General features: G+C 45.5%; 1 protein-coding gene across 1 annotated transcript in view; it reads left to right on the top strand.

Annotated features, from left to right (window-relative positions):
• The window catches only part of IntS2 (integrator complex subunit 2), a 42256-nt gene that overhangs the window by 8548 nt on the left and 7556 nt on the right, over positions 1 to 26152 (top strand). The window contains exons 7-17 of the mRNA XM_070533897.1: positions 1392 to 1567; positions 2256 to 2453; positions 3373 to 3556; positions 3908 to 4030; positions 5907 to 6129; positions 9334 to 9458; positions 10544 to 10799; positions 11356 to 11501; positions 14947 to 15119; positions 18294 to 18606; positions 20976 to 21089. Of these exons, the coding sequence (XP_070389998.1) occupies positions 1392 to 1567; positions 2256 to 2453; positions 3373 to 3556; positions 3908 to 4030; positions 5907 to 6129; positions 9334 to 9458; positions 10544 to 10799; positions 11356 to 11501; positions 14947 to 15119; positions 18294 to 18606; positions 20976 to 21089 (2031 nt within the window). The remainder of the gene's footprint in view (positions 1 to 1391; positions 1568 to 2255; positions 2454 to 3372; positions 3557 to 3907; positions 4031 to 5906; positions 6130 to 9333; positions 9459 to 10543; positions 10800 to 11355; positions 11502 to 14946; positions 15120 to 18293; positions 18607 to 20975; positions 21090 to 26152) is intronic.

Genomic DNA, 26152 nt, shown 5'->3' with positions numbered 1-26152 from the left:
TGTTGCCGCAAGATTACTCTCTGATCATAGTTTTGTGGCCTGAGAGGCTGAGCTGCTTTCCTTGGGGAAATGTGCACTGTTATAGCATCGTTTTCTAACAAACTGCACACAGCCACTCGGCGGAAATGCCAGCGCGCATGCGCACAACGCTCAGTGGTACGTCGAACCAAGGTTTGTACAAATCTTACCCTCGCTGTGCTGCCGAGTGGATTGACCGCACCATGACTGCACATCTGTTTTTCCACATCTGCAGATTTGGCACGCTGTTTCCGCACCTAAAGAAATATATCTCATACTGTGATCATGACCTGGTCAGTGATGTATGACCTGTTAATGCAGTCAGCTCTCATTAAAATGAAACTGGTTGTAAAAAAAACTAATGGTCATCATGAAGTAATCGTGATTTCCCTTGAAACTCTGGCAGAAGTGCATGCATTTAAAATCTCACTTTAGCGAAGTCTCTACAGAATGGATATAATAAATATTTACTGGCTGTTTTGCAATGATTAGGCTGAAATCTGGTGGTGCTAGGGGCCGCTAGTAACTTATCCGAATGCCGAGTCGGCGGCCATGCCAGTGCTGCACCAGTGCCGCCTCGCTGCTGCAACACAGCAATGCAGCCGACACTAACTCTCTGCTGTGCTTTGTGCGCATGTCGTCGCCTCAGACGAAGCTGCACTGCTTTTGTTTCCATAATTGGCCACTCAATGTGATGAATGATAACAGTGTCTTTTCGAGTGACCCGTCCCTGTAATAATGACAGTGCAGTGACATCCAAGTCAAGTTCAAGGCAATGCTAAAGGGAGGAAAGAATGATAGGTAAACATGGATCGAGGCGAAATACAGCATCTGCCTTCTGTTTCTCGGCAATCATTCAGCTTGCTTGTGTTTGGTGAATCATTCAGCTTGCTTGTGTTTGGTGAACGTGCTGACAGAGGGCTGCAGGTCTGATGAGCGAGTTGCACAAATTTGTGGCTGCTGTTTAACGTTACAGTGATGCTTTCCGTTTCTAAAGTGAGTAGCTTTCTTTGGCTCTTTCACCCGTTTTTCGTGGTTGGTGTTTGGATGTTCGAATTTCACTGCTGATACAAAGGAGCCAACGCTAACAGTGCGTGTGCTTGCGCAACCAAGTTGTGTGGCGCGTTTGTTGCCTAACACTCTTTAAGACGCATGTGCTATCCAGCTGTACTACCGTACCAATGTGCCGTTTAATGGCTCTGTTCTCCATAAAATTATGCATCGAAACAAACATTTCCTAAATATCATCATTGCAGCAAATATATGCCTTCAAGCATACCAACCCTTTAATAATGCAAATAGCTTTTTTGAAGCATTCAGTTATTTGCTTATGTTGACAGTCATTATTGATGATTTCTGCACAAATTTTTCAGAAAGGAGAATCAGGCAAGGGCAGCACCCTGCAGGCCCTGCGGGAGGAGCTGCTGTCACGGCTGCAGGGGCTGCTCCTAACCAGCCTCGAGCAGCACGACCTGCCCGACTGCCGGGTGGTGCAGGCCAATGCCCTTCTGCGCCTCTTCTGCGCCCTAAGGGGCATCGCTGCCCTCAAGTCAGTTGCGCCTTTTTTGTCAGCTTTTGCTTTGTAGTTTGACGTGGAATTCTCAAATTGGGCCAACTCCAAAGCTCCTCTTAAAAACTCTCGGTTCCAACGTGCCTAGTTTAGTTGACTGGTGGAGACCTTGTCCCCCCCAAGTCAGCAACAAACCAAAAGTTTGTCTCTGTGCATATTACCCTATGGTATACAGTAAAGTGCCGGGAATGGAAAATGCATAGCCAAGGGTCCGACAAAAGCTTGTCTGGTTAGGTAACATGTCACAAAAAGGGAAAAATTCGGGTAACTGACCAACTGAAAAAAAAAAATTATTTGACATACTGGAACACCTGTGATTGCCTTGTTCACATCAAATAATAATTTTTCACTTGGTTGGCGACCTTAAATTCTCCTTTTTGCAAAATAGAGAATCCAACAGCATTGGTTGAAAGTACCTCTTTTGTTGCTTACTTCGCAATGAGTTGATAGTGATGATGACAACCTTAGCATACTACAGCTATAGATTGGAGGCGGTTATAACTATGTTTAATTCTGGTTGTAGTCCACTATGATTCCACAAAAATTCCAGTAAGAACTTCTTTATACATAATCTCGAGAGAGTGCGCGGCACTTGTCCGATAATATGATGCCAAGCCATATCACCCTTGGTGCATGTGGTCACACTGATTCGTGCCTCATGGTGCAGGTTCACAGAGGACGAGATAGTGGTGCTGATGCAGCTGCTGACGTCACACCCTCCCCCCAGCGCAGCAGGCATCCGATTTGTGTCCCTTGGGCTGTGCATGCTGTTGGCCTGCCCGTCCCTGGTCTCCAGCCAGGAGCACGAGCGCCAGGCCACCCAGTGGATACGCTGGCTCATGAAGGAGGAAAGCTACTTTGGCAGGTTGGTCTGCACTTGTTGTGTCATCGCTACGCAGCGAAACCTCAACTTACTTAACTTGATGGAACCTGAGAGTTATTGCATTAAACCGCGTACTTTGTTGCTAATCAAAAACCCCTAAAACACTCATGGGAAGAGCATATTTATTCGAGAGCAAGGAGAAATGCAGTTTTTATTTGCATATGCGATTATCGTAGGCTAGTCCACTGAGCGCGCCTTTTGTTTATGGGAGCAGCAAACCCTCTTAAATAGGCCAGTGGCGTCATTCACCTTAATTGAAATCTGACATACCAATATTTTCTCTTTGTCTTTCCCCAAAACTTGATGAAATGTTGAGTTCACTTTGTTGCTTCATGGGTTGTGAAAGATTTGTGAGTGTGTGTTGGAAAATAGAAAGCACTTTGTTAAACTGAAAATTTCATAGAATTGGGTTTCATAATATAGAGGTTTGACTGTACAGGCAGTTCTCAAGCTGCAAGTTTTTTGCTGGCATTTTGCTTTGTCCAAGCTGTGTAATGTGTGTTTTTATATTTCTGAGCTCCAGGAAAGTGAATGTCATCAAATAATTTTAAAATGCGTTTTACTGCATGCCGTTCGTATATGCGCATAATTATAATCAGCATCATTCAGTTAGCAACAACATTTCAGATATAACCAGAGATTTTTACTCTTCTTTTCTTCCAGTTTCACACTTCAAAACGCAGTAAGCACAACCTTCAGGTAACAGCTTTGCGGGAAAGCCGGCTGTCGTTTCCTTAAGCATTGATTGTAGTGTTATTGTCTACAGTTATTCGATCTAATTCAAATTAATTATGTACGTTTGTCTAGCCTCTATCAGATAAGTGAAAGCCAACTGGAGTGCCTCCTCTGTCATCACTGGAAGAGCCGGTTTGAGACCTTTATTCATTTATTTTGCTTGCAGGACGAGTGGTGTGAGTGCTTCCTTTGGAGAGATGCTACTGCTGATAGCGATCCACTTCCACAGCAACCAGCTGACGCCCATAGCCGACCTGGTGTGCTCCACACTGGGCATGAAGATACCCATTCGACCCAACAGCCTGTCCAAGATGAAGACCATCTTTACCCAAGAGCTCTTCACGGACCAGGCGAGTTATGCAAGCTGCCTAGATTGGTGCATGAGCACAGTGATGTCACAGGGTTTATGCAGGTTAATATCACAAGTTTATTAGGTCATTACAGGGATAACCTATAAAAAGAAAGTACGAAAGAAAGGAGAACAAAATCTTTGAAGATATCTAAGAGTCTGATAAGATGCTGCAAATATTGCAGTGCCTGTAGTATGGATTTGTTCTGGACTGCTGGATTTTCTTGTGTATAGTTTGCTATAGTCTAACATTTTCTTCCGCTAAAACCACCTTACCCGTAAGTGCCTTGTGCTCAGTACTACCGTGTGCTGCGTACTTTCCAATGATGGGATTCTGTTTTGTCATGCTCAGGTGGTTACAGCGCATGCAGTCAAAGTCGCAGTGACTCCGAACCTGAACGCTAACACTGCTGGCTTCCTTCCTGTCCACTGCATCTACCAGCTGCTCAAGAGCAGGGCGTTCACCAAGCACAAGGCAAGTACAGCACATTGTGTGGTTTAATTTTCAGAGTCATACCCTTAAGTGAGTACATTAGGGAGTGTAAAAGGGCATAACTGGCTGTGCCCAAAGATGTGGTGGTGTACATTTTACGTGTCTTTGTGTCCTTGTCCTTTTCGTGCCATTGCATCAATATTAATGAAAATCTATGTTAGCATGGCTATCTCCAAGTTTGCATTCTGCGCTCAGAGAACATGCATGCTGTAGACTGTGTGGTCCGAGCAGCTACACACTACAGTGACTCAGTGGCTTTCGACTGCAGGGGAGAAGGTCATGGTTTCGATTATTAGTTTTGGCAGCCGCATTCTGATATGGGCAGAATACAAAAACCATTTGCGTATCTGTATTTTTCGGACTTACATATTTTGGGACTACAAACACCAGGTGTTCAAGATTAGTCCAGGACCTTCCACTGCAGCATCTTTCATAAATTCAGTAAGGCTGTGGGATGCTAGACCCAATGAATCAATCAGTCACTAATCTATGATTGAAAAATCTGAAAGGGAAAGCCTAGTATAGGTTTACGCAGAAGGCTTGCCTGGAGTGGTGCATGGCATTGCTTACATGAGGCACTATTTTGCAAACTGGCTTGCTCGTTCAGTAATGGCATGCACAAATATGTGCATATATACAATTGACAGGAGTCAACTGTATGTATTTGTGTGTCGGAGGGGACAGACAAACACAAATATATACAGTCGACTCCTGTTAATTGGACTCTTGTGATACAGCAAGTGTTGGTCTAATTATCTAATTATTGGTTGGATTAATAAATGACACCAATATCAACGGATTCAAATCTTTTTATTGCTTGAAGTAGCCTGTTGTCTTCAACAGACTGTCAGTACTGTAATGCAATAAATACAAGATTTATTCATAAGGTAATGAGACTGCCTGCCGCATGACACTGCAATCGCCAGTAGCGTGTTCCCTTGAAGTGGGATTTGTGGTGGGAGTTCTAAGCTAAGTAACGCACCGGACGGCAGTCGCATTTCGGCTATGACACAGTGAAGTTCAAGAGAACAAAGAAAGAAGCCCAAGAGAAGCCTGAAAGGTCACTGTCTTTGAAGATGTTCCCGCCATAGAATGGGCTGTCACAGAGTCTCTGAATGAGGTTACGGCAGCTGACTTCCAAGGAGCCTTTGCTTCATGGGAACCACATTGGCAGCGATGCATTGACGCCCAAGGAAACTATTTTGGAGAATTTTAATAATATGTACCGATCGGTTCAACAAATTCTTTTTACCAGACCCAGTCTCATTACCATACGGACAAACTCTGCCCATATGTCCTCAACACTATTGTCGGCACCGACAAAATACTAAAAAAAAAGACGTCGCCCAGGCCACAGTGCAAGTTGTCATCATCACTGCTGTGCAGGTTGCTGCCGTCACTGCTGTGACCTAGGGAATCAGTTAGCTCGTCTGCTGAATTTTTTGTGTTTTCAGGCTTTCAGTAACTGCTTCGCACAAGACGGGGTACCACGGAGTTGAACCGAAGCAACATGCTTTCTTGTTAAAACTAAATGAGTTTTCCTTCCATCCCAACTATTGTTTCTTGCCAGGACTTTCCAGTACGTGTGAATTAAGCGGAACGTCAAATTAACAGGAGTCGACTGCATGAGGAAAAGGGTTTTGCCATTGAGTTCATTGCTGATCAGGGTAAAAAAATTATACGTTCCTGTCCCGACTTGGGCCTCGCCTACGATTTCGGCCCGAGGAGCTGCCCGCTTGGGATCTCCAATGGCTTAAAACGCCTCAGGACCTCAATAATGTTCTTTACTGACTGACTGACTGACTGACTTGCTGTGAATTCGAATGCATGCCAACGTGCTGTTTCATTGTGGCTGCAGGTGCGCATCAAGGACTGGGTGTTCAAGCAAATCTGTGCCAGTACGGCCCCTCTGCACCCAATCCTTCCGGCCTTGGTCGAGGTGTACGTCAACTCAGTCATTGTGCCCAGCTGCAAGAGCTCTGCCCAGGAGATGACCAATGAGCCGCTGTCTCAGGAAGAGATTGCATCTATGTTCGGCACTTCTCTTCAGGATGGCACGGGCCCCAATGGTGGCAAGCCAGGTGTGTTTGTGTGTGTGTTGCACGTGCTTGTGCCGTACTCGTTGCGCATGTGCATCTTTTGTGTGTGTATGTGCGTGGATGTTCCATCAGTGTTGATTGAAATGCAAACAGGAAATGACTTATCAGAACACCTGTTATGCATAATTACACCCAAGTGCAATGTGTGATCGACCGATAGGCAGTTTCTAGGCATGTGACTCAGTCTCAAGTGTATGTTTTGGAGTTGCTATTAAGGCACTTTCATGAATGTAAGTGAACTTGGAAACTGAACAAAGCGTTGGAGCAGTTTCCGAATTGTTGGTGTTTGAATTTATCCTGAGAGTGGTACTACATGCATGTCTATCTTGGTGTGTTGCGTGAAGTGTTGCACTGCTGGCTGTGGATGTCATTTAATGTGGCGTGATTTGAGGGTGCCTACCAAAACTGAGGGAAGCATCATTAGTTGTGCAGCTGCTATCTTAAATCAGCATGTATGCTTTACAAATAGCACGCAACCTGCCCACATTCGAAGGGTGTGGCAGTAGTGAAAATGTTGAATTGAATGTGGACATTCTAAAAAAAGAAAGAAACGGACTTCGAATATTGAATTGATTATGGAATATTTTATCACTTCTAAACAAAGTAAAGTATAAAAAAGCTCCTGTGTAGTTGGTTCGGCAACAAAAGCCATATTTACATTATTTTGTACATATAATGTCTTATATAATGCACCTAATTTTCGTGGACTTAAAATAAATAGATAAAAGTGCGTCTGAATGTAACATACACCTGAATTACCGTATTTACTCGCGTAAAATTGCACTTGCTTAATGATTGCACCGCTGAATGTTATCTTCAAAATTAGATTTTTTTCCTTTCCCGCGTAATGGTTGTACCCCGAACTTGCCACAGTGATATGTCGTTTGCCAAGTCTAGCTAATGATGATTGCACTTACCATTTGTCGAATGCTGTCGAATGCTACGCGAACGACTCTTCCAAGACATACCAAGTGGTCTGCAGGCACTGAACATTCTTTAAGCTGATGTCCCATTTCATTCCTTTCATCACTTTCCGCACTTCCATGAAAAAAAAGCTACAACCAAACTTGCATTGGCTATATTATTTGTAGGCTTTATGACAATTGTGGTCAACAACAACAACAAAAAAGGCGCTTTTCGATTCTTCTCGTCTGCAATCGTGGGCACGCAACAAGTCGCGAGTGGAAACGATAGTAGGTAGCGACGTTTACACCGATACGTTAGAAGTGTACCCTATTCATACGACGAGGCTTGTAACACAGCTAAGATATTCGCCCACCTATAGCGGAAGCATGCCATATTAAGATAGTAGAGAAGACAAATGCTGCAGTTTCCGCAGCGTGCTGAAATGGCCTACTTTCACTTCAAATGCCTTTCTCCACTTCGATAAAAAGGGGTTCAGGGCTCCTTTAAAGCAAAACCAAATGACTGACCAGAATAACTCTGAGGGTTATGTTAGCTGGTGTGCATAAAGGTAATGGCCATTAAATTTGGCTCCATGGTGGCGCAGTCCGTATGTTTTCGTTAGGCACGTTAATCATTTATAACATAATAAAAGACTGTGCACATTCGTAGACCAGTATTTGTGAATGTGCAGAAAAGCTGCCACTGGTTCTTAGAATGCACGTTTCACTTTCGTGTTATGACCAATTCCCTTGAAAGAGAAATCAACCAATTATTTTTCGCACGTGACCAATGCCCGTAACGTTGCCAGCAAGCCAGAATTCCGGTCTACCAAACTTGGAGTATGGCTGACATAGTGTATTTGAAATTACAGTAGTTCAGTTTGCCATTGTATCTTAAAGGGACAGTAAAGAGTAATATAAAGTTGAGCTCGATTGGCAACTTTGAGTTATTGAATACCACAATGTTGCTCTTACATGAGCCAAGGCTTAGTAAGTCAAGAAATAAAGAACGAAAGACAGGTGGCAACTGCATGTTTCAATTCCACCACTATATCTTAGTGGTGTCTTAGATATTGATTTCGTCTTGAGGCTAGTTAATAGATGCTTAATAAACAAGGAATACATTGCATTCTAATGGAACCAAAGACTCAACCCAGTGACTTTCAATAACTTTTCTACTCAAAAAGCGACCCACTTTAATGACTTGGCGGCTATGGCATTATGCTGCTAAGCACAATGTCTTGAGAAGAAATCCTGGCTTTGGCAGCCGTATTTCATTTGGGGCGAAATGCAAAAATGCCCGTGTCCCGTGCATTGGGGGCACGTTAAAAACTTCCTGGTGGTCGAAATTAATGTGGAGTCCCATACTCCGGCATGTCTCATAATCGAATCGTGGTTTTGGCACGTAAAACCCCAGGATTCAATTCAACTTAAAAAGCAGCCCAAACAGACAACATTGAAAAAAATACATGTGCTGAAATCATTGCCAATGATTGTCAATTTATGTGAATAGCCAAATGCTACAAGAAAGCTCCTCGATTTATTGAAAAAAATGATGCACTTCAAGGTGCATATTTCTTACAGCAAGGATATTTAGGTAGCGTTTGCTGTTTCAGTGTTTAATTCCATAGAGAACAGAGCTGTTAACTGTCACATCTGCGGCAGTACTATAGATGGGCATCACATGCATCTCAAAGAGCTGTGATAGTGATTGGCGTTCGGTAGTGAACGCACCTTGCAACTTGGTTTCGCAAGCACGCGTGCCCCTTTGCATCGAGAGGATGGCCACTGCTGTAGCTTAGTGGCAAAGCATTGCTCGCGTAAAGCAAAAGATGCCGGGGGTTTGACTTCCATCAGCTGCAAGTTGTCCTTTCATCTGCCTTCATTTCCCTTCTGCTTATTAATATTACATTTAAACAGAGTCTCAAATTTAATTCCCCCCATGCTTTCTCTGGCTTCATTTTCTGTTGGCTTCATGTGGTCGTAACTAACAAAAATAGGAGCCCCTCAGCTTCCCTTATTCTTCTCTCTCAAGCTATTGCAATGGCGGACAGGCACCACCGTATAGGCATGCCGTATGGGCATGAAATTCAAAATGAGGAACTTTGCCTTTCATTTTCTCTGCTAATTACCAACCCGTTTCTGCCAGAAAATATGGGGATCGGGTGTTGCAATGATTGTTCACCAGACGAAACTGATTTATGGTTGCCTTTTATTCTTTCTTTAACTTGATGTGCCTGCCCAAGTCAATGTTATTTATTTCTTCTGACTTCCATTGCAGGTTTGAGCTCCCGAGATGCCAATGGTGACATGACGGTACCTCAGCTGCTGCTGCTGTACTACCTACTGCTGTACGAGGACACCCGGCTCAACAACATGAAGGCGATTGTGTCCTCTGGTCGCAAGGTGTGTTTGATTTCCCGAGAAAGTGAAGCCCATGAGTATTTTTCTTGCGGCATTTGATAGGTGATATAGCCTTTATTTAAGCGTGTGAATATAAAGGAATAACCCTCCTAAGGTGCCAATTAATGCTGTCCATCGAAAATTTAGTTTCAACACATTTCTTGCATCTTCAAAGTCATGTAATGCGTGCAGTTACGGAATAGTAAAGAATTTCCAGTTCTTCAGTGAGTTTTGCTAAGCTTACAGAATATGGACTCGAGGGGAGCAAGATTCATACATCAGATATGAGAACATCAAATATTTGATGTTTAGCATATTTGGAAAACATGTCTCCAGCCACTTGAAAGATATTCCTGATGTCAAATATTGTGGAAAAAAAATTATAAAGAAAGTAAACTCGTTGCATGACAGCATACTGACACTGGAAGTAAAGATCCAGCAATTTAAATTTTCAGTTAAAACGCTTTACGCATATTATGGAGACTTGCAGCAATGGTCTAGTCTGAAATGTTCTAAGATGTATGAATCACATTTTGAACATTACTATATTCATCTGTGCTTTCTTTATTGGTGCACTATCTTGGCATGTACACCTGTGCACACAGCACCTGAAGCGGACAATTAAAAAAAAAGGGATGGCACTCCTCTATTTAATTTAGATTTCAGTAAGAAAAACCAAATAACAAAAGCAATAGATCGCTGACCGATCACATGTGCGTGAGACATTGTACAGTAAAACCTCGTTAATTCGAATTTCATGGGACTGAAAGAATGTCCACATTAACAGAATGTTGAATTATTGAGGGTATCAAGAAATCAAGACACTGTCAAGTTTGTTAGGCCTAACTTGGGCTTTCCGCACCTCACAACTTCCACACCGCTGCCCGCTACTGCGCACACACACACACCTGCTCACGCACTATGAAGGGATGTCATCACAACCTGCGTCTTCCGCCACCATGCCCAGGAGGAACCACATACTCCACTCCTACTCCAGTGCACAGTGGGGATGGGCGAGTTCTTTGTGGAATTGCCCTTAGGGCAAAATGTTCAAAATCTGCATTCATTCATTACGTCTGGCCATGCAGGTGAAGCGGTACGGGGCCGAACTGTTGTCCCAGCTGCCCATCCGATATTTGGTGATGCGGGCACAACGGGAGGAATGCTATGCGGGCCTCTTCCCACCGCTGCTGCGCCTGCTGGCTTCGCATCATCCGCATCTCTGCATGGTGGACGATTGGCTCCGCGGCGAAAGTGCTGCTGCAGTCACTGCCCTGCCGCACCGCCGCTTCGGCCCACGGTTGGGGCCAAGGGCACCGTGCACCGTGCCCAGCCTTGCGCAGGGTAAGTTGGTCTCGCATCACCTTGCCTCTTTGCCTTAATACCCGTTGTGGTGGCTCACTGGAAATGGCCTCGTGCTGCTGAGCAAGAGGTCATGGGTTTGATACCTGGTTCCTGTGGCCACACCACGATGGGTGTGGGATGCAGAAACGCTCATGTGCTTAGATATAGGTGCCTGTTAAAAGAACCCCAGATAGAAACTAGCCCAAAGCCCCCCCCCCGGATGGAATGAATTAGGAAGCAAGAAAACCACAGTTCTTTTAGTGCCAATATGGAAAAGTGAAAGCACTTGAACCTCTCAGAAGTGCTTTGGGCATTTCTCTGACATGACAAAGGATAGTTGGTGTATTGATGAGCACTGCTTTGCTTTGTGACCCCGCAAAACGTAAAATGCAGAGGTGCACTTTCCAATTTAGGCTGAAACTGTGCAGAGTGTAAGGAGCATAGTGTAATCAGTACATTTCCTCTGTGTTTGGATTATGCCACCTTGTAATTTCAAGCATCATAGTGTTGCAGTTTCCAGATGAAATAACTGTGTGTCTCGTTGAATGTTGCGCAGCCTTCAGCCGCCTGCACAAGTGCCCCATCGACCTGATGTCCCAGCTGGACCGACTGAACACGATGCCCTTGCCCCAGCTGTGGCCCTATGCCCAACCACTAGTCTCCAACCTGCCTCTCCTCCTAGAGGAAGGATGCCCACGACAGGTGAGTCTATCTTGTCTCATTTGTTCTAATGGTTCTGCTTATTAAGTAGCCTGTGTTTAGGCCAGAGTTCGTCAGTGCAAGATCTGAGGAGTCTATATCTGTTTTGTACTTAGCAGGCAATGCTGTGAAAGCTACGCAAGTAGTGCCGTTCACAGAAGTGTCACTCTGCATGTTTTACAGTGCAGCAATTTTGGATCCACAAAACTTTATTACGTACAGTGGAACCCCGGTTATACGTCCCCCGGTTTTGCGATGACCCGGGTTTTACAACAGATTAGCTCAGTCCCGGCGAAGTCCCCATAGAAGCAATGCATTAAAAATCCCGGTTATCCGATGCAGCCTGACCCTCATTATACGACGACCCTCACGAAGCGCGGGACGGAACGGCGGACGAAAGAAAAGTGTCGGTCTCTTTCCTCGCTCCCTCTCTCTACTTCATCTATCCACAATCACTTTCTCCCTCTCTTCTCAGCGGCATCGCCTCTCGTCGCATTGGGGAAGCGTTTCTCTCCTTCCAGTTTCTCAGCAGCAGATAGCCGACAAGATAGCGTGAAGAGGCCTAGGTTATCGCACGTGTTCTTCATCGTAATCCTAGCGACCAGCGTTCAGCAGAGGTCTTGAGTTGTGTTAGCAATGCGAAGCACGACGTCCCGAAAACGGACAGTTCTGTCACTCGGCGATAAGCTGAATATTATCGAGGAAGCGGAAAAGCGGCATGGAGCCATGAAAGCCAGCATTGCCCGGGACCTTAAGATCCCCGAATGTTTGCTTAAGATGATCCTGGCAAACAAAGCGGTGATATTGCAGAATGCCAACAAATTCAAGCTCAAGCGGAAAGCGGCAAAAGAAGGACAGGATGAGAAGTCAGAAAAAGTTCTTGTCAAGTGGCTGCATCAAGCACGGAGCCCTGCGATCAACATTGACGGCGCCATTCTAAAAGAAAAGGCGGACCTTGTGGCATTGCGTCTGAGCATTGACGACTTTCAGGCATCGAACGGGTGGCTGGATCGCTTTAAGAAACGAAACAGGATTGTGTACAGCCGCTCCTGCGGAGAAAGCACTTCTGTGGACGTTTTGACGGTGAACGAGTGGATGGAGTCGCTGCCGGAGATGAATGCTGCATACAAGCCCTGTGACATTTTCAATGCTGATAAGAGCGGTATTTTTGACCATATGCAGCCCGTGCAAACCCTTGCGTTTAAGGGTGACAGCTGTCATGGTGGCAAGCGTAGTAAAGAGTGTGTGACAGCACTATTCTGTGCTAACGAGGATGGTTCTGAGAGGCTGCCCGTGCTCGTTGTTGGAAAGTTTGCAAAGCCACAGTGCTTTAAGAACTTGAAGACGCTGCCGTGCAGCTACAACTTCAGCAAAAAGGCGTGGATGATGTCTTCACTCTTCAGCAATTTTTTGCAGCAGCTGGATAACAAAATGGGTGCTAAGGCGAAGAAAATATTGCTTTTCATGGACAACGCACCGTGCCACCCACCGATACATCCAGCCTGAGGAACATAAAGGTTTTTTTTCTGCCCAACTGCACAAGCCGGTTGCAGCTGCTGGATGCCGGCATTATTAAGTGTGTCAAGCAAGGGTACCGGAAATGGTTAGTGCAGCGTCGGCTGGCAGCTATGGAGTGCAACGAGTCGGAAAAAAAGATTGCTGTGTTCGATGCCATGCATTTTATTGCCAGTTCATGGAACGCACTGTCGCAAAGCACAATCGCTAACTCATTCAAGCATTGTGGCTTTAAGCGAGAGACTGCCTCCTCTGCTGGGGATGCAACAACTTCAATGCCGCTTGAGGCTGATGCAGGCTTCGCCGCCGCCGATTTCAATTTTTTTAAACCTCACCACAACCTTCGCCGAGTACGTGGAGGCTGACAACAACATCGCGATCTGCGGCATTCGCGGTAGTGGGCAGTGGAGTGCCCTAAAGGTTCGTTTGAATAAAGCATGACTGGTTCCTGCACTGCAGCATTAATTCTTATCGCATTTACTTTTTTGGTAATTTGGGTTTCCAAGCCCTGCAAAGTATGTTAGTAGTTTACATTGCAGTTTCTCATAAATCCGTCACGTGAAATAAGTAGTATCTTTATAGGCATAATTTATGTTCGGATTTTATGACACCCGCATTTTACAACGCTTTTTCGCGGTCTCGAGAAAATCGTATAATTGGTGTTCCACTGTATTACTGTAATAACTTCTGGGTGTAAGATTACATCAAATCACGCATTATTTCTGCAAATTTGTGCTTTTCAATATGCAACATGCTTTGTTTTGGTCATGAGTGCAACCAGTATGCTGTTGTGGCCTGTCACAGAAATGTGTCACTCTGCTTCTTTGGTGGTAAGAAGGTTGACATCTGTGATTTCTTCTGTGGAATCAAGACGTCATACTTTGGGACGTAACGGTATGTCATGATGTTACATTAGTTACATGATGCATACCTTTATCTTTATTTCATATGTGATGAACTACTTTTCGGTTGCAAAATATGAGCACTGAGAGAAGTTTCTCTAGCCTTCGTAGCATTGCCTGCTATGTATGAAACAAAGCTCAGTCAACTTCTGTTAATTTGATCCTGGTGGGAGCGACGAAATTGGTCGAATTAACCGGCAGGTCTAATTAGACTAGAGGCAGAAAAAGTGTCGAAACACACAACTGACAAATTTGGCAGTATTAGCCCCAATTCTAACGTACCCCAGAATCCAACCCCCACCCCCACTTTTTATGGATTCAAAGTAGAAAACTAATGTATAAAGGCCATTAGAGCTCCTAAACAAATTAGAAATCGAACACGCACGTTTGCTGACTTTGTTCACAAATATAGGTTGATAGCTCATTCTGGCTGTAGCTCACATTCATTGTTAGCTGTCATTATCACTTTATAATCTTCCTTGGGCATGCCGAAAATAGGTGGTTTCAACTGGAGATGGTGTGTGCTTGACGCATTCACTGTACCCTAAACATTGCCAAGAAGGACGCTGCCGTTATTGAAGTCACCAGCTGTGGTCACCATTAGGGTCCGGCACATACGTGGTGACCTCAGCCAAGTTCAAACTATTCGGCGGAGGCTACGTTCAGGGTCAAAATATTGCAAGTTTGGGCCCATAGAAATGTACGGGAAACCAAAAAATTGAGTTAACTGGAGTTTAATGGAGGCCTTTCGTATAGGTAGCCAGAGAATAACATCTTGAGCCTCGTGGGATGCGCACACCTCTCTCCACCTCTCTGTGCCTCTTAAACTTATCAAATCTAATGAAGCAGTTTCCATGCTCATTACTGGTAGCGTCCACGTTATGTGTACTCATGCTTGTATTACGAAGCTTAGCATTTCTGAAATGCATGTTGTGAAAGCAGTTTCTTGAGAGCTGTGATTATTGCTGTAGGTTATTTCCAAGTTTTATTTGAACTTGCTTTTGTGATTTGCTGTCTCGGCTTGCCCTCAGGTGATGGAGCGAGCAAAACAGGTGTGGTGGCGACTGAACGAAGTGTTCCCTCGTCGTCTCTGGGTGCTGACAGCCAACGCTCTGCGGCTACCTTGCCGCATGCGACCTCTTACCTTAGACGACCTTGTGCTGGACCCTCTGCATGTCCTGCGATGTGACACTCGTGTCTTCAGGTGAGTGGGTTAATAAAATGTGAACTTTACAGCATGTCGCTATTTGCCAACACTCCCATCTTTGCACTTTGAAAATCATTTTGAAGTCACAAATATTGATGAAAGTAAGGCTGGAAACTACGGAGGGCAATGTATTGCAACACGCTTCCAGCATTCACAAGCCATGCCAGCTGCTCTTTCATAAGTGAAACACTGTTGCCTACCAATAATTCGTCGCCGACCAATAATTCGGACATTTTCGCAGCACTGCCACTGGTCCCATAAACTTAATGCATAAGAACGAATGAAATTTTAGATACCTTACAGTGTGCTCTTCGATACTTTAGGCTATGCTTGCACGACTGCATGCCAATTTGGCCACAGATCCGACCAGAAAGAGCAGTAGTTTTGTTTTGATACATTACTGGCATGGTCGTTGGCCATATTATCAGTGCCTTCACGAAACTGAAACTGCAGTGGACTCTTTAAACAGAACCTCAAGGGACCAGGGAAATTGGTACCATTTATCAGGAGCTCCATTTGCTGAGCGACAAAGCTGAATACAATTGCATGAATACAAAACCAACCAACCATGAGCATGGTGTTCCGTTGAAGAGGCAGTTCAGCTTAAGCGACTCTGTTCATCGCGATTCCACTGTAATGAAGCCTAGTCAATCCAGTAGTCACCGGAAGTGCCCACAGCATGGGACAAGCCAAGCCATCCCACTGAGTTCTAAAGACTGCATCTGCGATTTATTGTGCGAGTTCTGCGCTTCCAGAATTTTATTTACGTTTTAAGTACCGCATTTACCCTAATCTAGCTCGCACCTTTTTTCAGAGAAAATGGGTCTGAAGATTGCCTGTGCGTCACAATTGGATATGAAAGCAAAACTATGTTAGTGGCACTAGGAACAGCCTACCGTCCGAGCAGTCAGCTGCCCTGTCATCGCCAACACAAAATAGCTACAGAGCAAAATTTTGAGAAAGTTGCTGTTGGTTCATTTTGTGCTTGATTACGATCTAGAGTGGTATTCTTGTTCGATTATTTTCGGGGATGCTATCACTTTCGCGAGATTGCGTACTTCTTGGCACTGAATGCGATGTCGTAATAGGTCGCCAGCATTTCTGGTGCTGTGCCGAGCTCGCTATCACTGCACAGTACCAGGAACGCTGTCGGCCACATACTTCGATGAGTCCTATTACTTTCACGATGTGATAGCAGTATCTAAAGTGATTACTCAAGAATACAACACCTATATGCTTGATATTTGTGGCTAGTGACTCGCAAGTGGTGACAACAACGTGCTGCTTTCATTATGGCAGCTCATTAAAAAAAAATTTCCATCTGTGAAAGTAAATTCTGCCACGGCCGCTGGATAAAAAGAAAGGATGCAGCCTGCCACGTGAGGCGGGCGTCAATGGGAGCGAATGTCTCAGCCACAGTTGCATTCTTGGCTACTTGGCTGGTCCGAATGGCACTAAGTCCCAGTGATGGGACGCGTTGGTTTATGCTGGAAATGTTACACACGGCATTCGAAGCACGTTCCTCATGCATTTTCTATGGCGATCCCAGATTCGGAGCCACCAGTCCCTGATTGTGGCTCCGAGGCGGATCACAGTGTTTTTGATGCACGTGGCAGGCTGCACCTTTTTTTTTAACCAGCGGCCGTGATCCTGCGCATCTCGTTTTTTCTGATCGCCAATGTGGAGGGGCATGCCATATATTTTTTTTTAAATCGGCAGCAGGTTAAACGAGTGCCCTGTGGCGCACTTGCTATCAGGATCAGACGCGATTGGAATTGAATTTTTCAGTCGCAATTGGCTCCTTTGCTCAACCTACAGGAGGGAGCCAATCACAGTCGAGAATTTTGATCCACTTTGCGCTTGATCCAGTAGATGGATTGAGTGCGAAAGTTCGATCTGGTCTGTGACCGATATGTCTGATCTGGTCCACGAAAGTGGCCATGTGACACCGGTATTATGTTCAGGTTCACTTTTATTTTCTTACTTTAAAGGGGCCCTCAATCACTTTTTATCGAAGTTGAGAAACGAATTTTAATTTAAAGTAAACTATTTCAGAAATACTTTCCCTTAAAATGTACTTCAGTGCGTTCGGCAGAAGCAGAGTTGCGGGCAATCAAAAAGCGTGTCTGATGCCGTTCGCGGTGCTCCTGTTTTTTCTTCAGTGCATGCATGTGGTCTGACCTTATGTTTTGCGTGGTTCGAGGCTATTTGAGTGTTCAAAACTACTTGAATTTAGTGGCACCTGACCGCTACGACACTGATAAGTAGGGCGGCCGAAGCTTAATTCCTACGTGGGCGGCCACAGCCAAATGTGAGTAGCTGATAGTCGGCTTCTTTCAGGAGTACATAATTCTTATTAAAATTCGAAAGCCCATTTTTGCTTACTTCAGCCTACATATTAAACTGCATCAATAAATATACACAGTAACACTATAGTGTTACTATAGCAGCCACTAGCAGCTGCATACGGGAATCGGCTATATTATAAAATAAAGCATACAGAAGAGAGTGAGGAGCAGGCTTCTGTCAAAAAGAGAGCATTTCAGAAAAAGGTGACTTTGCGCTCTGCTTACAAGCTCCACGTGCCATGCACGACTGCAAAATTTGGCTGAGATGTTCGCAGCAGTGTACGCTATCCGTGGACTGTGTTTTTTCAGCAAGCTGTGCTTCAGGAGCCCCTTTAAGTTTGCGAAAATTCGTTGCATGCTACAATCGAGTAAATACGGTAGCAGCACAGTCCCGGGTGACTTCATTGATTGCTTGTGCAAATTTATCGGTATCGTCAAGCAGCTTCAAGCGGTGCAAAATCCACCTGCTATATCTGTGCCGACGAGGGCGGTGAGTAAGTGGGGGGAGGTGCCGAGCAATGACTGCTGTGAAAAAACCTGCAAAGATGCTGCTATTGCAGTGCGGTTTACTTCTACAGTTGACTTCCCTTTAATTTACTCGTTCTTATTTCAGGCACACCGCAAATGTGCTTTAGTAAGGAGCAGCAAGAAGTAAACACCCAGTTCCTAAATGCTGCTCAAAGGCTGCAATGTGCAAAGTCCCTCTGTTACATTGGGATGTTAAACCCAATAAATAAATAAATAAATAAATAAATAAATAAATAAATAAATAAATAAATAAATAAAATCTGTGAATTCGGAACCATGTTCCCTTGTTGTGCAGGTGTGCCCCTGTACTGGAGTTGGTGCTGCACATGCTTCGGGCCCTGCTGGCAGCGTCACGCACACATCTCAGCCACCACCAGCTCGAGCACCCGATCTTGTCAACTCCCTCTGGTGCTGCACAGCTTCCACCCGCCACCACGCTGCCTGCGTCTGCGGTGGCAGGGGGAACGGCGGCACCACCGGGGCTCGACAAGGGCTGCTCAGAGGCGGAGAAAGACCGGGAGGAACTGCGGCTGGCCCTGGTGGCTGCTCAGGAGAGCGCTGCCGTCCAGATCCTGCTCGAGTGCTGCCTGCCTACCGATGCCGAGAAGGTAAGGGGAGAGGGTTTGTTATCACTTGGCAACAAGGGGCAAGTAAAGTTTGTTCTTTCTTCCTGAACTTGATCAAGTCACTTCAAGGTGATAATCAGCACTGATGAAGCGGGAGGCACGTTGGAGGTAACAAACTTGGAGATACAGTATATTGCAGTGAAAATATTTACGCAGTCAAATGCAGAGTTTGCAGAAGAACAGTGATGAAAAACATGCAACAGTGCTTTACTCTTCTACATTTTCCTAAGTTAGAGCCTAGGACAGCTGTCCCTATATACAACCAACCCCGTCTCACTGTTTGATCGCCAAGTGGTTACGGCCCAGACAAGCGTTATATCGTACGAAGTCTTAAAAGGCCAAACTAGGCTCACGCCCATGCGCATTGGATTCGCTGTGCCTCGTGAGTAACGGCGGTTCGAACCTACAAGATACATGCCAGCGGGTACCCACATGGCTCACTATTTTTGCCTTGGCAGACATTGTTTTTTACTTCTGGACGCAGCCAAAGACTGATTTAACTTGAGACAATATCTGTGCTCACATCGCGCTTTGATGTGTATAATATATACTGCACCATTTGTGCAGTATACCATTTGTGCGCCGGCAAGTGTACATTTAGTTTGGCCTTTACTGATTTATCACTTTAGCTTAGACTGAAAGGAATGGGTTCCAGGCAGTCTTCAATTACACTTCAGTAAACAGTAAAAAAAGGGGAGGCGGCAACGGCTGGCCTGCCTCAACATTCCCCTATCCAGTGAGGTTGCAGTTGAATTTAAAGCACCTACTGGGTTATGCCTAATCGTGTTAGCAGAGTTGTTAGTCTTTAGGCAAGTGTTTGGCACTCTTTCCCATCACCGCTCTCACTCTCCTATTTCCATGCTTTTAGTGATTCCTTGCTGCATGGTTGCCTCTAATTTCTGTCATGTTTCTGCATAATTTGTTCTCAGGCCCGCTCTCATAGAATACCAGAAGTGACACGCGCACCGGCAGTTAACAAGCACTCCGTCAAAGGAGTGCTTTTTTTGAATCCTATGCTGTCCCTACGCTGGCCTTTATGAGCTTTCGACGGCTCGGCTGTTCACCCTTTGGGGAATTGTTGGCACTGCCTTAGCGCAGGTCGTAGACAGCTTGATAAGTCCTCGTCATTGTGGGTCCTTTGCCGTAGGCGTTTAGACCTGACAAAATGGTGTGCGCAATCACCCCCCACCTTTGGTGAAGATGTCATCGCTTCCACATTCATAAGTAGGGATTTGTAGGTAATTACCCCTGCAATTGAGCGATTCATGCACAGTCAATTACCGTGCTGATGGAGAACTGAGAAACTGCTTGTATACTTAGTGCATCACACCACCTTTTCTGCATGTTTGAAAGATGAGCGGCTTAACAGGTTTGACACGCTAGTGCAGACTTAGAAACGATGCATCTATTGCTCCTTTGATACAACAGTGCCAACAAGCTGATGTGCAGTGTACAGTGTAGACACGCTGAGGAATCGAGGGTGTTCAACTTGTCAGGCAGGGATACTGGGCGAATGTTCACCAATGCTTGGTGCCATGCTCCTCAGCTCAACGTGAAGCCTTTCGTGTGAAGTCCCTCAGAGTGCATTAATAGGCGCCACGGTTGGTTCGCACATACCTACGCCCAAGTAGAGCGAGTAACTTCCTCTCCTGCCCGAGCTGTCGATCTCGTCAGATGGTGCTAGCACAGGAGCATGCATACCATCCCTTGCAGCTGCATAAACTACAACTCCCACTGCTGCATGTGTATGCTGCAGGAAAGCCAGGAAACGTGGGAGTTGTGCTGGGAAGAGGAAGATAAGGGGACGCAAAGTTATTGTCCCCGCGAAGGTTAGGGCTACAGGTACTCTGTAGTGTGAGTGCAGTGCTTGCATTTAATCTTCATTGGGGCATGACGAACCTTCTGGAATAAAGCAAAGCAGTCTTACAAGTCCATCTTACCTGTTAAATGTGCTGACTCCGCCCCACTTCTCAAGTCACTCTTTGAAGTCTTCCCTTTGTGGTACGTTGAATGTGTGTAGACCTCGCTGATGGCTGCTTATAACCCAGGTTAAGGAGAGAGGTCGAGTAGGGACAGGGGTGGCAGTTGTGCCATGCTGGTCATTGTGCAATGTGGCAGCAGTCAGTGGGGTTATGGACAAGCTTTACGTTTGCAAACAAGTTGGCGTAGTACTGGCAAAAAGCGCAGATGACTTTGTTCACACTCTGCTCCAAGCAACAATTTTTGTAAGATAACTTGTGAAAACGTTGCCTCATGTATTAACCTTGCCTGCTAGGAAAAATATTTTTGGTGCCAGCTGTACATATCGAGTGCCTGCTTTGACTCCTTGCTGTGCAATGAATCTTTCGCAGAGTGCCAGTGATGGCTTCCTGACAGACCTTCGGGAAGTGCGTACTCTCGTCTGCACACACCTGCACCAAATGTTCATCGCCGATCCCAACTTGGTTCGACTAGTCCATTTCCAGGTTTGTGGGCATTGCGAAGCATGCTTGATGTTACCTGCACTATTATTATTTTATTCTTTTTCTATTGTACCATTATAATTGTTAGGCTCATTACACTGAAACCTTGCTACGGTGAAGACGCATTTGACTAAAATGTCGTCAATATCCTATATTCATTCTTGTATCGTCTGATTGTATAATAGTGCCCCCTTATGTAATGTACTCTTAGCTTTTATGGGGTTCAAATACATTTTTAAAGATAATGCAGCTCCTACGCACTGGCAAAATCAGTTCAAGCGAAGCTTTGATAATGTATCCATTCGTTATATCCATTATTTCGTTGTATCCCATTTTGTCATAATGAGATTTGACTGTATATCCTGGACAACTCGCCAACAAAAAAAAAAGGTACGAGAGACGTTCCGAAACTAAGCTTTATCATTTTTTTCAACGAGAGGATGGTACACCAGGTGAAGCAAACAATTGCCATAAGAATCTATGCCTGTTGCTGCTTCAACGATGGAATGAGCGTCAGTGGAGGAGGAATGATGCTTGCGCAGAGGACCGAAGAAGAGAGAGTAGCAGCAGACTCACGTGGCAACCAAATAGCAGCCATATCATAGGCAGCCAAGGAGTAGCAGCCAAATTACATGACGGTGCCTCCAACGAGCATTTCTCTAACCCCCCCATAGAGGAAAAAAAAACGAAGAAAAAAAATACCATGGTGGAAATTTACGCGCAGCTGCATGCAGGCGCGCCTCACTGATTACTTCTTTTAATGACGGGTGTCCACTCTTTTGGACATGCCCGATAATTCGCACACTTTCACAGCACCACCCTGTACCCCATAAAGTCAATAGAGAGTTTTAAAATAGGGGCCCCAATAATTTGGGCCCCAAAGAGCTTTGCAGGTGTTAGCATTGGGGCACACAGGTTTGAGGAGTTTTAGAATTGGGCATTGCGTTTCCGGACAGTGTCTTGCGCTGACAGTGCCACTACGGTGTCAAAGAAATATTAGAAATAATTAAATTATATATACCATTTTATAGTAAGAGTAGTAATTCTGACTTTCTTTTTTTCGTGTTTAATTACAATTTAGAGGTTATTCTGTAAGCAGCAAATAATTAGTTGCACTTAGTTTTGAGTAACCAACTTTGCATGCCTTCACCAGCCAAGCTAAGCCGTATTGGGCCTACGAGCCATAAGATCCACAATCGAATTCGAAATCAGCGGCATCTAATGAATCAATATTCATAACACACGCTAGTTGATAGAAAGTGTTAACTGCAATCACCTCTGCTAGCTTGCGACTTCACGCGTTACCACGAATCGAACCCAGTTTGGTGCTAGGTTAGAGCCGTCGCTTTGATGGGTGCCGCCATGTTTGCTTACACAAACCTTTGGGGCTCCCGTTAAATCAGCGAAACAGCGTGGCCGTCGCAAAACGCAAACACAGTTCGCGTCTCGCGCCTGTGCAGTGGCTTCGACGCGATTTCTTTGGGGCCCCGAACGTTTGGGGCCCCTATTCTAAAACTCTCTAATGTATAAGAACGTCTAAAATTTCGGACGCAAAAAACTTCCGCCGTATGACTTTCCGGACATTTTTTTCATGACCGCAGGTCGGAACGGCATTAATCGAAGCCACGAACACCGCCATTTTGATTATCTCGCCGCCTCGAGCCGGCCCTCTCGCACGCAGATCCGCAGGCAGCCGTAGCCACAGCGTGGCAACGCTAGGCCTTGTCACTTCGACGTTCGCTACCGAGCTTCTTGTTGTTCGGTGCCATATTTCTGATTGAAACATCTCGCCGCTATTAGCGATGGCGCCGGCTCCGCCTTTGTAATACTCTCCGATGGCTTGGGAGCGCAGAAAGCATGGCGCGTTGCATAATGCCGGATTCCGAAAGTCAGCTTTGCCCCAGTACAGCTGTGTTATACAGTGTAGCATGCCAACCGTTAGAAGGGGCAATTGTCACGGGACATGGCATGTTTCCTTTAATTATACACGCGTGCACCCGTCGTCTCCTATCACAGTACGAGTACCGATACGTCTAATAAGTGTACTGGCAGGCCTTTAGAGCTATTTCGGACGTGCCTGTGGCGATTTTCCTTGGGAACAGTAAAAGGCATGCATTAATTTTTTTCGGACCGCCCAACTTTTCGGACGTCGGGAGTCCGTCAGACTCCGTAGGGAGTCCGAAAAATCGGACGTTGACTGATACGTGTAAATAAATCTTCTGGAACTTCCCACCCATGTGTTAGCTCAGTGCACATGCGACACTGCAGGTTTGTCGTCCATTGAATTAGCTTCCTTTAATTCGAACTTGATTCAAACACATTTCCTTGCCCTTTCTAGTTCGCCCCGGCCACGGCGGCCGCATTTCGATGGGAGGCGAAATGCGAAAACACCCGTGTACTTAGATTTAGGTGCACGTTAAAGAACCCCAGGTGGTCAAAATTTCCGGAGTCCTCCACTACGGCATGCCTCATAATCAGAAAGTGGTTTTGGCACGTAAAACCCCATAATTTAATTTTAATTTTCTAGTTCGAGTTATCGAGATTCGACTGTATCTGAGTTCATTGCATTGAGGTTTGACTGTAATTGGACTATCTTTAAAATAAACCTCAAGGGCCCAAGGAAATTGGTTCTGTTTAGCAGGAGTTCCATTTGCTGAGACATTGCAGAGAGAAATTGCATGAATAGAAAATTCACCAACCATGAGTATGGTGTTCCATTTAAAAAGCAGTTCCGTTTAATCAATTTCCATTATCGAGATTCCAATGCATTACCAAACCTAACCTAAGTGAAAAGGCAACATTTTGTTATGGAATGAGTGAACAGTGGAAAATATTTGTTGCTGAACTTGCACCTTTGGTTTATATTGAAATGGTACTGGTGTAGAGCATTCTGCCCTTTTTATCTTTGTCGTCTTTGTCTACGTTAACGCAGTTTATGGAGTTCTGTAATTTAATGTGGATGCAAAATAATGTCGTTGAGTAACTCAGGCTTGTTGCTTCATTGTAGTTCTGGTTCCATTGAGACCATTCAGCTGCTGACTTTGGTGATCAGCTTTATAAAAAAAAAATTGAAAGAATTGTAATTGCAGTATAAAAGAATTGTAAGCAGGGTGTCCACCAACCGGGAAAACCGGGAATTCTCAGGGATGTTGAGTAGTCTGGAAATACTGAGGGAAAACTCGGGGTATTTGTGCTTCTACCAGGGAAAATTAGCTGTAATTTTATTGAAAGTGAACGAAAGTCGCTGTAATGCTGGCTCGAGTAGGAGAGAGGAATCGCAACGAATTGTCTTTGACGTCGTGTCATCGGCTGGAGGAGTTGCCAGTGTACAGTCAGCGGCCGACTTTCCGGATGCCCGATAATTCGGACGGCTTCGCGACACCACCACGTACCCCATAGAACGTCTCTGGAAACGTTTCTGAAATTTTGGACGCAAGAACACTTCGCCGTGCGATTTTCCGGACTTTTTGCCGTGACCGAAGGTCCGAAACGGCATTAATCAATGCCACCACCGCTGCCGTTTTGATTGTCTCGCCGCCTCGAACCGGCGCTCTCCCAAGCAGATCCGATGGCAGCCGTAGCCACCACCGCCGCATTGCTAGGCCTAGCTGCTTCAACGTTCGCTATTAAGGGGGGATGCGGGGCTAAAATACCGATTTTCGGAAAAAAAATGTGTTTTAAAGCTTGAGTTGTTTTGGATTGCTGGTTTAATGAAGAATATTCTCACCAGGTTTGGTTGTTATCGGAGAAGTAGAAAAGAAGAAAACGAATTTTTTTAACGACGCGGTGGGGCGTATTTGCCGTCGAAGGCGTCTGTGAACGCTCTTTTCAAGACGCAGCCACGGTGCGGGCAAAAAACCGAACGTGAAGTGAATGCCTGTGATAGAAAGTTTGTTTTTCGCGCTGTTTAGTGACGGAATACTTTCCATCGAGACTATGCAAGGCAACTATCGAAGAACTAAAAAAGAAAGGCATATTACTGGCCGCAGAAACCGAAACAGGAGCTCGAACCGAAGCAGTGGGTGGCAAACCGAAACAGAAGCTCGGATTGGCGGAAATGTGCCACGTGACCACCCAACGCTGTTTTCGCGCCATTTGGAGTCGTTCCTGCTTTGGTTGCGCTCGACGCTTGCTATGTGTTGCTATATCTTCCTTCTGTGAGCTTATTGCGATCATCGGGTGGCCGGTGGTGTGACCCGAAGATGCCCGCAACGAAGGCTTCGACACGGAAAAGCTTTGGGAAGCGAAAACGCACGACGAAAGCGAGAGGCCTAAACAGCACTGGGCAACCGCCAGCAAGTGAGCGTCTGCCTGTGCGTTCGCCAAGCCCAAGCCTGCTGCCGGCGGCTGATGCGAACCCTACAAGCTCCGATGGTAGTTCGTCACCTATGGAAATGTCTACTGGTTCTGCTGATGGTGGTGAGTGCCAATTGACGACATTTGAAAGGAAGGTCGCGCTACTTTGCCAGGGTCCTGCCGACGAAAGCGAGGAAACGCCGGAGCCCAGCGGCTACCGTTTTGTAAAAGTTACATCGCTTCTGTGCCCGCATTGTCACGGACAGTCGTTGGACTTGGAAGAAATCGGTGCGGGTGTCAATCTGGAGTTTGTCGTGATGTGTAGATGGTGTGGTGAAGTCAAGAAGGCCGCGCATGCTCCACCTGTGAAGTCCAGTCGGCAGCCTGAGCTTTCATTGCGCCTCGTGGTTGCAAGCCGTAACTGCGGCATGAACTACAAAACCATGGCAAACTTTTTTGCGGGTATGGACGCGCCAATGCCCATGCACCACAAACATGAGGGTGCACGTGGCATCAAGAGAGTATTTGACAAGCTGGAACTAGAACATGGAGTCCAGACGATGAAGCACGTCCAACAAGCAACCCATCAAAGCATTGCCCGAGCGAAGGCAAGGGCGATGGACAGCTCTAAAGTTGAGAAAAAGAAAAGAGGGCTTGAAGCAATTGCCACAGAACAGCGTCGCGTTGAAGATGAGGGCCCGACCTATGGAGCAGGGCACTTCGATTAATTATTTTTTACCACAAAATAAAATAGCATGTTCTCAAATCTT

This window comes from Dermacentor albipictus, chromosome 2 (assembly GCF_038994185.2).
Source record: "Dermacentor albipictus isolate Rhodes 1998 colony chromosome 2, USDA_Dalb.pri_finalv2, whole genome shotgun sequence".
Taxonomy (NCBI): Eukaryota; Metazoa; Arthropoda; class Arachnida; order Ixodida; family Ixodidae; genus Dermacentor; species Dermacentor albipictus.
The sequence above is the reverse complement of the archived record's forward strand: the minus strand, read 5'-3'. Positions and strand labels throughout refer to the sequence as shown.